The 14015-nt window shown below is 55.7% G+C and overlaps 1 protein-coding gene across 1 annotated transcript in view; it reads right to left on the minus strand.

Annotated features, from left to right (window-relative positions):
* The window catches only part of LOC135273582 (obscurin-like), a 49808-nt gene that overhangs the window by 16482 nt on the left and 19311 nt on the right, over positions 1-14015 (minus strand). Inside the window, 17 exon segments of the mRNA XM_064372771.1 lie at positions 361-431; positions 762-822; positions 1304-1546; positions 1702-1794; positions 2036-2068; positions 2790-2917; positions 2919-2985; positions 4136-4260; positions 4504-4582; positions 6318-6596; positions 7702-8102; positions 8104-8570; positions 10842-11215; positions 11923-12033; positions 12036-12203; positions 12341-12628; positions 13171-13446. Of these exon segments, the coding sequence (XP_064228841.1) occupies positions 361-431; positions 762-822; positions 1304-1546; positions 1702-1794; positions 2036-2068; positions 2790-2917; positions 2919-2985; positions 4136-4260; positions 4504-4582; positions 6318-6596; positions 7702-8102; positions 8104-8570; positions 10842-11215; positions 11923-12033; positions 12036-12203; positions 12341-12628; positions 13171-13446 (3264 nt within the window).

Here is a 14015-nt window from a genome sequence, read left to right on the forward strand (position 1 = left end):
TCTGTCTCAGTGCCTGGCACCCAGGTGTCTATACAGCCCTCTGGATGTGAGCTTGTGTCCAGGGCTGGCCCAGGGACCCCACAGGCTCCCGGATCCACAGGATCAGACGTGGCTCCAACACTAACCATGCCTCAAGTCTAGGCCACAAGAACATGGGTCAGTCCTGGCTAAATGAGCAGGTGTCCTGGGTCTACGCTGCTCAGGAGGGGCCTCTGAGGCCTGGAGCCACCCCCTTGCAGCCTCCTCCCTGCCCCTCAGCATCAGGGGCTCAGCCACCCCCGGGCAGCCTCCTCCCTGCCCCTGGCATCAGGGGCTCAGCCACCCTGGCCCCTCGCAGGCACACACCCACCCTGATCGTACCTTTCCTCTGCCCTGCAAGGTCAGCCAAACCCGCAGTTTCCAACCCCTGTGCTGAGACGGCTTGTGTGGTCCTAAATGGGTGAAAGGAGTGTCTTGAGGGGCCTGAGCTGGACCCCACCACCCTCCGTCCTTTGAGCCCCTGACAAAAAGAGGGTCTGGAGGCTGCAGGGAACGGGGCTCCACACCAGAGAGGCCCCAGGGAAGCCCTCATTTTGCAAGGGAGAAACTGAGGCACAGAGAAGGAAGAGCACTAGCCAAGCCACATGGCTTGCATGGGGCAGAGCCAGGACGTGCTTGGGGACAGGTGGTCTCCCCAGGGGCAGCGCTGTCCTGTCCCCCCACTCCTATAGCACCCTCCCTGACCCAGACCAGACCAGCCTCCAGGGACAGCCCTCACTCACCCCTGCAGGAAAGTGGAAATCAGCGCTTCCTTCACTTTCTCCTGCTCCTCTGCCTTAGGCACTATCAGGAGGACCGGGCAAGCCATCGGGATGGGGCTTCTGACCCCGGCACGTCTGATTCCGGGTTTGGACTGGGTCCCTCCAAAGCCCTGAGCAGGGGCTGTGCCCGAGCCCACCTCCCCAACCCACCTCCCCAACCCACTCTTGGCCTGTGGTCACCCCAACAGTGATGGAAAGGGAAAGGGTTCTCCTGTCCTCTGAGGGGCTGAGCAAGGCCCAGGACACGGGGGCTTCAGGAAAAGTCCCTGAACCTGGTGGTGCGGAACCCACAGGGGCCTGGGCCCAGAGAGGACTCTGAGGCTGAAACCCACCAGCACCACCAGGGCTTGACCCATCTTAGGGTCTCTGTGGTGCTGTAGGAGAATGAGAAGAGGAAAAAGGGGGTCCCACAGGGTCCCGGCCCAGATGGTGGTGATGAGCCATGTGCCCCGAGGAGACCCCAAAGCCACCCAGGGCCTTCTTCCCATGCCCCAGCCCTCCACCCCCTACTTCCCACTCATGACCAGAGATGTGCAGGCTAGCAGAGCAGACGGCCTGGCCGGCAGCATTGCTGGTGATGCACGTGTAGGTGCCCTGGTGCTCCCAGCCCATGTCCAGCAGGACCAGGCTGTGCTGCTGCACCGAGCTGGCCACGGTGTAGCCCAGCGTGTCAGAACCAATCCACAGCACGCCCCTCTCAGCTGCCTCCCTGAGCCAGTGCATGGTGGGTGCCGGGCATCCTGAGAGTGGGCGAAAGGGTGGGAGGTGTACCCCATCAGGAGCGGGGCCTCTGGAGGTGGAGCCCTTCCTGTGGCCCCCTGGGGGAGATGTGAGTGGAAGGGGGCACTTCTGTCCCATCCCAGGGGTGATCTTCCCACGGCTGAGGGTGGGAAGTGCCCTACCTTCACAGAGAAGGTGATGCTGGAGCCTTTCTTCACTTTCTTGGGGGTGAACCTCTCTAGGATTTGGGGTGGCACCAGCTGCTCACACACATCTGGAGGGCACAGGGCAGCTGCTGGAGACTTGGCACAGCCCCCACCGCCTGCCTCCCGGCCCCCGACAGTGCCTGCAGGCCCCCAGGTGGCTCTCCACAGACAGCACCTGGACAGCACCATGCTGCTGTCTCCCTGAGCCAGCCCGTGGCCACTCACATCTCCACTTCAGCCAGCACTGGGCTCAGGCCCTCAGCGCCCACAGCCACCTGGATGCTCCCTGCCCGCCTGGGGCTGCCTTACCTGATGCAGGCTTCTCTTCTGGTTCATCGGGGCCTGAAAGAGACACTGGAGTCAGACACCCGGCACCCAGGGGCCCCGCCGTGGCTCCTACCCAGCACTTGCGGATGCCCGGCAGTTCCACCCACCGTGGTGAGGGAATGCGAGGGCAGCATTGCCCCCAGGCAAACGTCCTAACCCCCGCCTGAATGCCAGGCCATGGAGCTCTGGAACCCCACACTCAGGTGACAGAGGCAACAGGCTGTGTGGACCAGACCCGATGCCCTACCACCCACTCTCACCCTGCCATGGACTCTGGCCCCACGCCGAACCCAGCACACAACAGAATGCCACTGCTCAGAGCAGCAGGGGACTCCCACCCGGGGTCGCAGGGGAAAGCCACAGCAGTGGCAGGACGGGTTTGGGTGAACCTTGGAATGATCTCTCAGTGCTTACAACTTTTTGAACGATAAGGAAGTAGGGATCTCTAGTCCCACACTACCACTGGCTCTGGCTGTGTGCGGGTCTACCTAGAGCCACAGGGCTGACTCACTTTTCTGGGTCAGTTTCAACTTCCAGCCTGCTCATCGGTCAGGACAGATGGCTGCACACCCGCTCCCTGCAGGGCCGACTTGTGGCCACCCATGCCACTCTGTACGAAGGGGTGATTGCCACTGACCCCCACTGAGGGCCTGAGGTGGCAGGGTTGCAGGGTGTCAGTCCTGGCGAGGATGCTGGCCAGTGCCCAAGGCTCTGCCCGGGACCCAGGAGCACCCACCTTGGACCAGCAGCCGTGCAGATGAGTAGGCGGCACCCGTGGCATTGCCAATGTAGGCTGCGTACTGGCCAGCATCCTTCCAGGTGACCGAGATGACCTCCAGGGTGTGCAGAGTCTTCTTGTCAGTCGTGGATGTGGTCGGATGCGGTCAGGGGATGGCCGTCTTTGAACCAGTATAACCTGGGAGCTGGGTAGCCTGGGCCACTGGAGGGGGAGCGGTCAGCCTGGGCTACCACCCATGGGCACTGTGCCCTCCAGATGGGAGACAGACCCAACACCAGTGATGCAGCATTGGCCTCCCGCACCCAGGCAGCATGTGGTGGGGGGGACCCTGCAAGTACCACCGTAAAGGTCTGAAGCCGCAGCCTGTTCCCAAATAAATATTAATTTAGAAATGTAGGCACACAGTTATTCCTTTACATAATCATATATAATTTTATAGTTACTTATAAAGATATTTACTCAATATAACCTTTAATTTTACTAATGACTATCGGGTTACGAGGCATGGAACTGAGGTGACATTGTGAACAAAGTGACCCTTAGGCAAGGTGCTCTAAGCCGTCTGTCACGCCCTCATAAGGGCTGCTGGAGGGTGCCTCGGCTGTACGGCAGTGCCAGCACTGGGAAAGCATCCGCTGTTTAGCCAGCTAGGGGAGGAGATGTCCAAATGGCCGAGACGTCTCCTTCCTGGGGAAGTGAGGAGAAAACTCCGCTCCTCCATGCTCTTGTGGCAAGGGCTGGTGACTGTCAGGAGCCCACAGACCTCCGGGGGCTCAACTGTCTCTATGTGAGGCTGTGCTTCAGCAGTCACGTTCCCTGTCCACTCTCACGCCCCACTTCTGCACCTGGTTTCTCTTTTTCTCAGAAGACAAGGATTAATGTCGTTGACATTTCTGACAAATATGTGAAGAGCGCTGACGCATGAGGTTTTCTCGCCTCGGCTATGTGAAAGTCCTGGGCCCCCCATCTCCAAGACACGTGATTTACCTGACCCCATCACTGACCACAATTACCTCACACTGCCTATCTGCCCCCTGCTTTGTACTCAATAAAAGAGTATCCAGGCACTCGGGGCCACTGCAGGTCTCCGTGCTTTGGTTGGCAGTGGACCCTGGGCCCAAACTGCCTTTATCTCTGTGTCTGTGTCTTTTATTTCCACAGTTTCTTGTCTCTGCACCAACAGGGAGGGGCTCACAGAACCCTCCAGGGCTGGACCCTATACAGCAGGGATGAGTGACCGCCTGACCCCACTGCCCGTGTCTCCTTTCACTTGTGGCTGACGGGGGACAGCTCCTTGACCTCCAACCTGCCATGGCCATGTCCCCGCTGCCTTTCCCTCTCACCATTCACCTTGAGCTGGAACTTGGCCAGGCGTGTGCCAGGGGCCACCCGGAGGTCTCTCATCTCCTCTAGCACCTGGGGCAGCTGGCCTTTGTCACTGGTGGACTCTGTCCCCTCCTGCTCCCGACTGGCATGAGGACAGAAAAGGCGGCAGCCGTGAAGCAGGGCAGGAGGGGAGCGGAGGAGATCCGGCATGGATGACATTGGAAGCCCTTGTTTGCTGACTCAGTGGACAGAGACCACCGGGGCGTGGAGGAAGGCTCCAGGTGTGCATCCTATCAGCCCAAGCCCGGCCCTCACCCAGCACCGTCACTCCCCGAGAGGCCCTGCAAGGTCAGTCTGGGGCACAGCCCACCTCTGCAGCCCCTACCTGGACAGGTAGCCCTGGGCACTGAAGTAGGATGAGGTCTCCGTGGCATCCACTGCAGTTTCATAGTCTGTGCTTGTCACTGGAGGAGGAAAGGGAGCTAGAGCAGTGCCTGCCACCCCACCTGCCCCAGCACGAGCTCTGGCACCAGGACAGCGTCAGCCCTCAGAGGTCCTGACTACACAGCCCTGCCTGGGAGCCACTTAGACTTGGGAGCTAGGAAGTCACGGGGGGAACAGCGGCATTGCTGCCTCTCCACCCCGGGCTGTTACCAGCCACATTCCTCAAGGCCTCTAACCAACTACAAGCCTCTTTGACACAGCAAACTAAATACTGGATGATCCAGAGGCCTCAGAAGAAACAGTGATAGTGGTAGAACCTTCCAGTTCCATCCGACTAGGGAACAAGGGGATGAAGAGATACAGGCCTCAAACTATTCTCAGCAAACTAACACAAGAATGGAAAACCAAACACCACATGTCCTCACTCATAAGTGGGAGCTGAACAATGAGAACACATGGACACAGGGAGGGGAACATCACACACCAGGGCCTGTCGCGGGTGGGGGCTAGAGGGGAGAGAGCATTAGGAGAAATACCTAATGTAGGTGATGGGTCGATGGGTGCAGTAAACCACCATGGCACGTGTATACCTATGTAACAAACCTGCATGTTCTGCACGTGTACCCCAGAACTTATAATAAAAGAGACACAGTCCTCAAAATCAGCAGCTGGGACTTGTGTTTCTAGTCAAGATGGAGTGACTGGGGCTGGACTTACCCTCACTTATGAAATAAATGTTTGGGTAGCCCCCAAAGACCATATGCTGAAATATCAGCCCCCCATAGATGAAGAGGTGGGCCCTTGGGAGGTGGATAGGGGTGGGGTGCCCATCAGTGGGATTACCACTCTTATAGAAGGGACCCCAGAGAGCGCCTGCTCCCGCCTTCCCTCATGTCCTTGCATGATATAGTTTTTCTTCTATAATAAATTTCTAATCTTCTTCTCTAACCTGCTATGAATCCTATCCATTGGAAGTTCTATCATCTCTAGATAGAGAAAAACCAAGCTCTACTTGGGTTTTTAAAATATATTCTATGTCTCAACATCACTAATCATCAGGGAAATGCAAAGCAAAACCACAATGTGATACCACCTCACTCCTGCAAGGATGGCCATCATCAAAAACCAGTGATGTTGGTATGGATCAGTGATCAGGGAACACGTCTGCACTGCTGGTGGGAATGTAAACCGGTGCAGCCGCTATGGAACGGTGTGGAGATTCCTTAAAGAACTAAAGGTAGAACTACGATTTGTTCCAGCAATCCCACTACTGAGAATCTACCCAGAGGAACACCAGTCATTACTCAAAAAAGTTACCTGCACATGAATGTTTATAGCAGCACAGTTCACAACTGCAAAATTGTGGAACCAGCCCAAATGTCCATCAAGCAACGAGTGGATAAAGAAACTGTGGTGTGTATCCACATGATGGAATACTACACAACCATACCAAGGAAGGAATGAACAGCATTTGCAGTGACCTGGATGAGACTGACAACTATTATTCCAAGTGAGGTAACCCAGGAATGGAAAAACCAACATCGCATATTGTCATTCATATGTGGGAGCTCAGCTATGAGGAGGTAAAGGCATAATGATGCCTGAGCTCCCAGAGAGCTTTCCAACAGCCACAAGACACTGAGACCCCAAATCCTGCCTGGCCTGAGATGAATGCTCTCTCAACCATCCTCAAGCTGAACTCAGGAGCCCCTACACCACCAACCTGGAGACACCAAATCAGACAGTAGCACTCACAGTCCACACAGAGCTCGGCCTTGGTAGAGGAGACCCCCATGCTGTTCTCAGCCAGGCAGTGGTAGACGCCCATGTCTGCTGGCACCACAGCTGTGATGATGAGCTGATGGCCACCCTGCTGGTCTTCATTAATCGTGTAGTGGTCATTCTCCTCCAACAACTTCCCATCCTTGAACCAGTGCACACTGGGCATGGGTTGACCTGTCACCACGCAGTCAAAGCTCACAGGATACCCATCCTGCACTTCTTGGTTCTGCAACTCGGTCAGGAACACCGGGGCTGGGAAAGATGGGTGAGTTAGCCCCAGGGAACAATGATCATGTCCGGCTGCCACATACAAGCGAGTCACCACCAGAGGAAAGGTTTGACACACAGGACGTACAGAGCAATCATTCACACGGGAGCATTTGAAGACCCTGACAGCTAAACAGAATGGTGTCTTTGCCTGCTAAGCCTCTCTCTCTTCCTTGTTCTCTAAGAATTCTGTTTGCCAGCTTGCTTCCCAAGTTACTTTGAGGCAAAAGGGAGAAGGGGCTGGAAACAGGGAGGAAAAGGGAGGTAAAGCGAAGATAAAGACTGTGTGGTCTGTAAGTACAGGAGGAGCAGGTGAGGGATTCAAAGCAAGGGGGAGGCTCAAAATTGGAGAGAAGTTTCAAGAAATAACACTGTGGGATATTCATCATACCCTCTTTAACATTCCTAGAGAGATACAAGTAAATAGGGAAATGGCTTTTCAATTACTCCTAGATGCTTGAATGGGAAATGGTATGCAGACTGGACCATGAGGAATGCAGCATTTTATACAGGTTACATTTCAGTCTCATTTAAAAAATAAAATTCTAGAGTGAGTACACATGACCTTTGAACAACAGGCCCTTGAGCTGCTTGGGTCCACTTATATATGGATTTTTTTCAACCAAATGTGGATTAAAAAATACAGCACTTGTGGGATGCAAAACCCTGTAAAGGGAGGGCTGATTTTCATGTATACAGGTTCTGCAGGGCTCATCTGGGGACTCGAATATGTGTGGATTTGGGTACCCATGAGGGTTCTGAAATCCATCCTCTGTGTATACCAAGGAACAACTGTCATTTCACACATGTGAAAGCTGAGGCACAGAGATGCTAAACAGCTTCTCCCAAAGCACACAGCTAATAAGAGACGGGGTTGGAGTTCAAATAGATTTTAACCTCTATTTAACCTCAAAGTCAGAGCTGTTCACACCCCAGTGAGCTGCACCTGCAAAGAGCCCAATGGTGGGCACAGGTAACCCCTTGAGCTTGCAGCAGACTCTGCCACGACTAGCCTGGCTCCTTCTCCCCTGCCACCCCCTGCTTCCTCACCCTGGCTCTGGACCCCAGACTGAAGCTCGTGCAGACTCACCGGCATCAGAAGTCAGCAGGCTGGGTGATGGCTCTGGAGGCACCCCAGGTGCAGGGGCCTCTTTGCTGATGTGCATCTCCACCCTCCGGGGCCTCTGCTCCACAAGGTTGATCTCCACTCTGATGCCCAGCATGGCAAACATCTCCTGGAAGCACGTTACCGCCTGGCAGGCCTCGGTGAGTACCTAAAAACGGATGCGGATGAAATGCTCATCTTTGTGGTATGTCTGCCGGTCTGCAGGCTCCTCTGGCTCTGCAAGGCCCTTGTCTGCACTCAGGAAGAGCTCCTCATCTGAAACCTTGGCCGAGCTCTTGGTGCGGAAGAGCCGGTGCAGCCGCCGGGCATCCCGGCAGAAGTTATTGTCCAGCTCACCCCCAGAGGAGCTCTCGGCCTCACTCTGTCCCACTGATGGCCACGCAGGCACTGTGGGCTACCTGGCCAAACTTGTTGCTCACCTGGCAGGTGTAGTGGCCAGCATCATCACGGCCTAGGCCAGTAATCAGCAGAGAGCAGGTACCATCCCCAAACTGGTGGATGTGATGGTGCCGCCCATCAGTCAGCTCCACGCCGTCCTTCAGCCAGCGGGCTCGCACATCTGCCTTGCTGGCCACGACACACTCCAGCCGCAGGGCATCCCCCACCTGTGCCTCAGTGTCCCCAGATGTGTGGGAGAACACGGGCCCTTCCTGCTGCTTCATCTCTTGCCAAACCTTGTAGCCCTTAAAGGTGGCCTGGATCTTCACAGCTGCCTTGTCCATTGAGGGATCACCCAGGTCTTTGGTGCTCAGGTCTCCCAGTGGTGGGCGCACAGCAGCCAGTGGTTCCTGCTGCTCCTGTAGCTTCGCAGAGGGGGCTCCTGGGGCCCTGACCTGTGGGCACAGAGCCTGATGTCATGGATAGGGAAACTGAGGCCAGAAACAGGGCAGGACTAGCACGGGACACATGGCGGGGACAGCTCCAGTTCTCGCTCCAGTATGCCCTTTTTCCTCCTACCAACTGGACCCACACTAGCTTCGACTGACATAGATGTCCAACAGCACCACCCAAAAGGCCAACCCACTTCCTGGAAATCGCTTTACACAGTCACCCAGACGGGGATGAACAGGGTTGTGAAGATCACCATGAAGAGGCCAGTTCCAACTCTTCAGGCAAAAATTTTAACAGTCAGGTGGGTATATGGCTGGGTGGGTGCTGGGTGGATGGAGAGATACACCGATGAACAGAGGGTTGAATGGGAGAACAGGTATGTGCACGGATGGGTGGGTAGGTGGCTGGCGGATGAGTGAATGGTTAGACAGACGGTGGTATGGGTGGATGGGTGGGTAAATGGGCTGGCAGATAAACAGACAAGCAGGTGAACAAGTACAGGAATAGATCATGGATGAACAGCGGATGGATAATAAACTGCAAATGAATGGAGTTGCATGGTTGTATGGGTGGGTAAACAGGCTGACAGATAAATCAATAAACAGGTGAACAGGCACAGGAGTGGCACATGGATAGCAGATGGATGGATGAATGGAAGTATGCTGGGTGGATACATGAATGGATAGTGGGTAGACAGATGCAAGTCAGAGAGAACGATGCATGAATAGATGAAAAGAAGGAAGGATGGATGCATACAAGGATGGACAAATGGAAGGACGGTAGATGGATGATGAATGGATACATGCATGGAAGGATGATGGACAGATGATGAATGGACAGACAGTAGCACAATAAATAAATGATGGATGGATGAGTACATAGATGGCAGATGGGTGGATGGATGACTAGATGGAAGGAAGAATGTGTGCATGGACAGATAGATGGTGAATGGACGGATAGATGGAAGAAAGGAAAGATGAACATATGGATGAACAGATGGCAGGTAAATGAATAGATGAAAGTAAAGGGAGATGGACACATAAATAGATGGGTGGATGAAAGGAAAAAAGAATGAATGCATGAATGGATGAATAAAAGGAAGAATGGAAACATAAATGGATAAATGAAAGGAAAAATAGATGCATGGATTGAAGGATGGATGGTGAATGGACAGAAGAGAATAAATGCATGCATTGATGGATGGCTCATGTATGGGTGGATGGAAGGATGGATGGATGATTAATAGATGAAAGGAAGAAAAGACAGAAGCATGAATGGATTGGTGGCAGATGGATGGATGAATGGATGGATGTAGATGGATAATGAATAAACAGATGAAAGGAAAGAAAGACAAATGTATGATTGGATGGATGGTAGAAGGATGGAAGGATGGGCAGATGAATGCATGAATGGATGGATGGCAGATGGATGGATGCACAGATGAATGAATAGTGGATGGGTGGATGGAAGGATGGATGGATGCAGAAATAAGTGGATGAATGGTGGGTGGATGGATGGATGATGAATAGATGAAAGGAAGCAAAGACAGAAGCATGAATGGATCGGTGGTGGAAGGGTGGATGGAAGGATGGATGAATGGATGGATGATGGTAGATGGATGATAAATAAATAGATGAAAGGAAAGAAGAACAGATGTATGAATGGATGGATGGTAGAAGGAGGAAAGGATGGAAAGATGGATGCATGAACGGATGGATGGCAGACAGATGAATGGAAGGATGGATGGATGCATAGATGGATGAATGGTAGATGGTGGGTGGAAGGAAGAATTGATGGATGCACAGATAGGTGAATGAATGGCAGATGGATGCATGAATGGATGGATGGATGGTGGATGGACAGATGGATGGATGGGTACATGGAAGGAAGGAAGGAAAGATGGATAAATGGGTGCATGGATAGATGGATGAATGGTAGATAGATGCATGAATGGATGGATGGCAGATGGATGAATGGAAGGATGGATGGATGGATGAATGAATGGATTGACACATGGATGGATGGTGGATGGACAGATGCATGGATGACTACATGGAAAGAAGGAAGGAAAGATGGATAAATAGGTGCATGGATAGATGGATGAATGGTAGATGAGTGGATGAATAGAAGAAAAAATGATAGATGAACAGATGCACATATGGGTGGATGAATTATGGATGGATGAATAGCGCATGCATGGATGGATGGATGGAAGGATGGAAGGATGGTGAAGGTCTCAGACCTCTCCTTGCAGGCCAAGTTGGGGTGCTCACCTTGCTGACCAGTGGTGATGTGCCTAGCCTCCCAGCTTTCTTGAGGTAGGTGACCAGGGAAGGGGTGCCTGCCTGGGACTCATCATCAGAGCTGGTGTGTGAGAGGTCAGCTTCTCCGGTGCATGCCAGCTCATCGGCCATGGAGTAGCCTTCGGAGAAGTCAGGTGCCACCTCCTCTGCCTCCTGTGGCAGGCGCTGTGAGTGGCCATCCTCCTCAGGCAGCTCGCTGATGGAGTCCAGCGTGGGCTCACGGCTCATGCGACGCTTTCGAGCCAGGGCCTCCCACAGCAGGTGCAGGTCGCCCTCCTGAGCTGCCTTGGGGGGCAGGCTGGGCTGCAGGTGGGCCTCATCCACAGAGGCTGGGCTCAGCACCACTGAGGAAGGCAGGAGACGGGTCAGTGGGCTAGGACACAGCTAACACCCCAGACCCACCTCAGCTGCTAATCAGTATGTGGCTGGGCTGTGGCCTTGCTAGGCCTCTCTCCCCACCTGGCACTGGCTACTTCAGATGGCACAATCTTTACAAGTCTCAGAGCCCCTGAGCCTCAGCTCTCCCACCTGGAGTGGGGCCTCAGTCTACCTCCCTGTACAGGACATGTGATGCCTGGAACAGAAAAGGACTCTGCAAAGGCAAATTGGGCTGACTTGAGCCCTTCTGATCCTGCTTCTGGGATAGAGCGCCTAGACTCATGGGAGTGCTGGCTGCCAGGCAGGGGGGCCCAGGCTCAGAGTGCAGGGGATGGCCCTCAGAGTGTGGGGTGGCTTGGAGCACTGGGAGTTGCAGGGAGTTCAGAATACAGGGGATGTTTGTGTACAGGGCCCAGAAGCTTAAAGGGACCAGAATAGAACCAAGCGTTGCAACAGCCAGGACCTGCTCAGGGACAGGCAGGCTGTCCTCGGCAGTCAAGGCTCTGCATGTGGGGTTTGCCGCATCTCCCTACTGAGCCTTGGTCTCTCCCATGTGGCGGGGTCCTCAAGAGGACCCTCAGCCCTTCCCTGAGAGAGCCTGTGAGAAGGCGGGCAAGCTGCACCCCCACCCAGAGCTCCCCACCCTGGAACTGGGAGGACAGGGCCAATGCACCCAGGAAGGTGGCAGCCTCGGAGCAGGCAGAGCCCTGGGCCAGACCACAGCGGTGCTCACCCTTGTCTTCTGCTGTGAAGCCCTTGATCACCAGCATCTGTCGCCGACCTAGGAGACCACTTTGAAGTGCCTGCTGGGTTGGATGCGCTCCATCCCTTTGTGCCAGAAGACCTTGCCAGCCTCAGCGGCCACCTCAAGCTCCAGACAGACATCCTCACCAGCTGCCACCTGCCAGCTCTCGAGAGTTGAGGGCTGGGGAGGCACGGGCTTTGGTGGCTCTGCTGGGAACAGCATCCATGGAGGAGGACAGGCCCCATCGGCAAAGATGCACCCAGAGCACAGGCCCCACCCCGAGGCCCCCCTCCCTCCTCCAGCTTGTGGAGGCTGTGAACTCCCAGGTCCCAGTGCAGCAACTCACCAAGCGGCACAGTCTGGCGCAGGTGCATTGGCTCCCTGGCGCCCGCAGGGCCCACGGCTGCCACACAGAAGCGGTAGGTCTCCCCGGGGGCAAGGCCATCCACCACACACTCGGGTCCAGGTACCAGATCTTGGCAGAGCCACCACTGGCCTGTGGTCCCCTTCTTCATCTCCACGCAGTAGTCACAGAGACCACTGCCTCCATCGCTCGTGGGAGCCGCCCAAGATAGTGTCACAGCATGGCCACTGCAAGCCACCACCTCATCATCCTCTGGGGGCTCAGGGAGGCCTGGGGAAAAGGGAGACCGGTCAGGGGGCGGCTCCCTGTTGGCATGAACAGCCCCTCTGGAGGCCACTGAGCTCTGTACTGCCTGCAGGTGGCCGCACCCTGAGGCTCCGTGCTGCTGTGCCAGTGGCCCACATGTCTCAGGGAGTGCAGGCTGCTGCCCAAGCCCCATGGCGGCACACCTGCATATCACATGGAGACTGTGCCCGGAGCCACCCAGAGTGGAGAGCCCCCAGCAGTCTCTGGGGCCAGAGCACCTCCTACCTCCGGTCTGCCCAGAGCTGGGCTCAGATGTGCACTGGGGGTGGGGAGAGGTGAGGAGATGGGGCAGGATGAGGTAACCTTGGCCTCAGGAACCCACAGGGGGGTGGGCTCATGCATGCTTATGCCTGGCCAAGGGGAGCCTCCCAAACTCCCACGGTCAGGCCCCTATCTGCAGGCAGCCAACCAGAGGGTGTGGAGTGGGCAGATACTGCAGAACCCAGCCTGGGACTCCCCCAGACTGACCTGCAAGGGAGGGAGCAGGGAGCTCACCCACCACCCACCCAGTACAGTGAGCCGCGCAGAGATCACGGCGTCGCAGCAAGCGAAGGTGACCTCCCCAGCGTGGTGGGGCTGGGCGTTGTGCAGCAGCAGGGTGTGGTGACTGCCGTCGGCGGTGACCATCCAGTTGGCATCATCTGGCTGCACCGCCACATCGCTGATGTACCAGGACGCCTCTCCCACCAGCACCGCCTCGCTGAGTGTGCAGGTGAAGCGGGCCTGCGTGCCGGCCGGGACCGCCGCGTCCTTCGGCAGCTCCAGAATCTCCAGGCACCAGCCTGCAGCTGTGCAGGGGAAGGGGTGTGAGGGCGAGGACCTGAGCAGGGGACCAGTGCCTGGGCTTCAGAGCCTCGCCTCCTCACGCCTGCGTGGGTGGGAGGGGTCCAGGAAACCGAAGCTCCCTACCTGCGATCCCACGAGCCCCTCTGGTGAGGGCAGCCCAGCCTTCCACGGGGACACCCCTGCTTGGCCCTCAGCCCTGCCACATCCTTCCTGCCTTCAACCCAGCCTCCCGTGTGTCCCAGAGACCAACACGTCCCCTCCCAGCTCCGGGGTGCCTCTGGTCTCGCCGCAGGACGCACGCACCGTGCCACCCATCCTGGGCCCTGGTCCCAGGGCTCCTACCTGTAAGGTTTGTTCTTGCCTAGTTTAAAATCAAGAAACTGAGGCCAGCACAAAAAGATCCAATGTGAAGTGTTTATTCAGGCTCCCGAGTGAGTCTCTGCGGTCCTACAAGAGAGGCCGGAGAAGTCGCACGGATTTCTCGCAGATGTGGGTTTTATATGGAGTGGAGGCGTTTTATTGGTTGTGCCCAAGGTGAGTGGGGCCCCAATGGGACAAAATACTA

This window comes from Aotus nancymaae, unplaced genomic scaffold (genome assembly GCF_030222135.1).
Source record: "Aotus nancymaae isolate 86718 unplaced genomic scaffold, 86718_ANA_hifiasm-v0.15.2.pri h1tg000008l, whole genome shotgun sequence".
Classification (NCBI taxonomy): Eukaryota; Metazoa; Chordata; class Mammalia; order Primates; family Aotidae; genus Aotus; species Aotus nancymaae.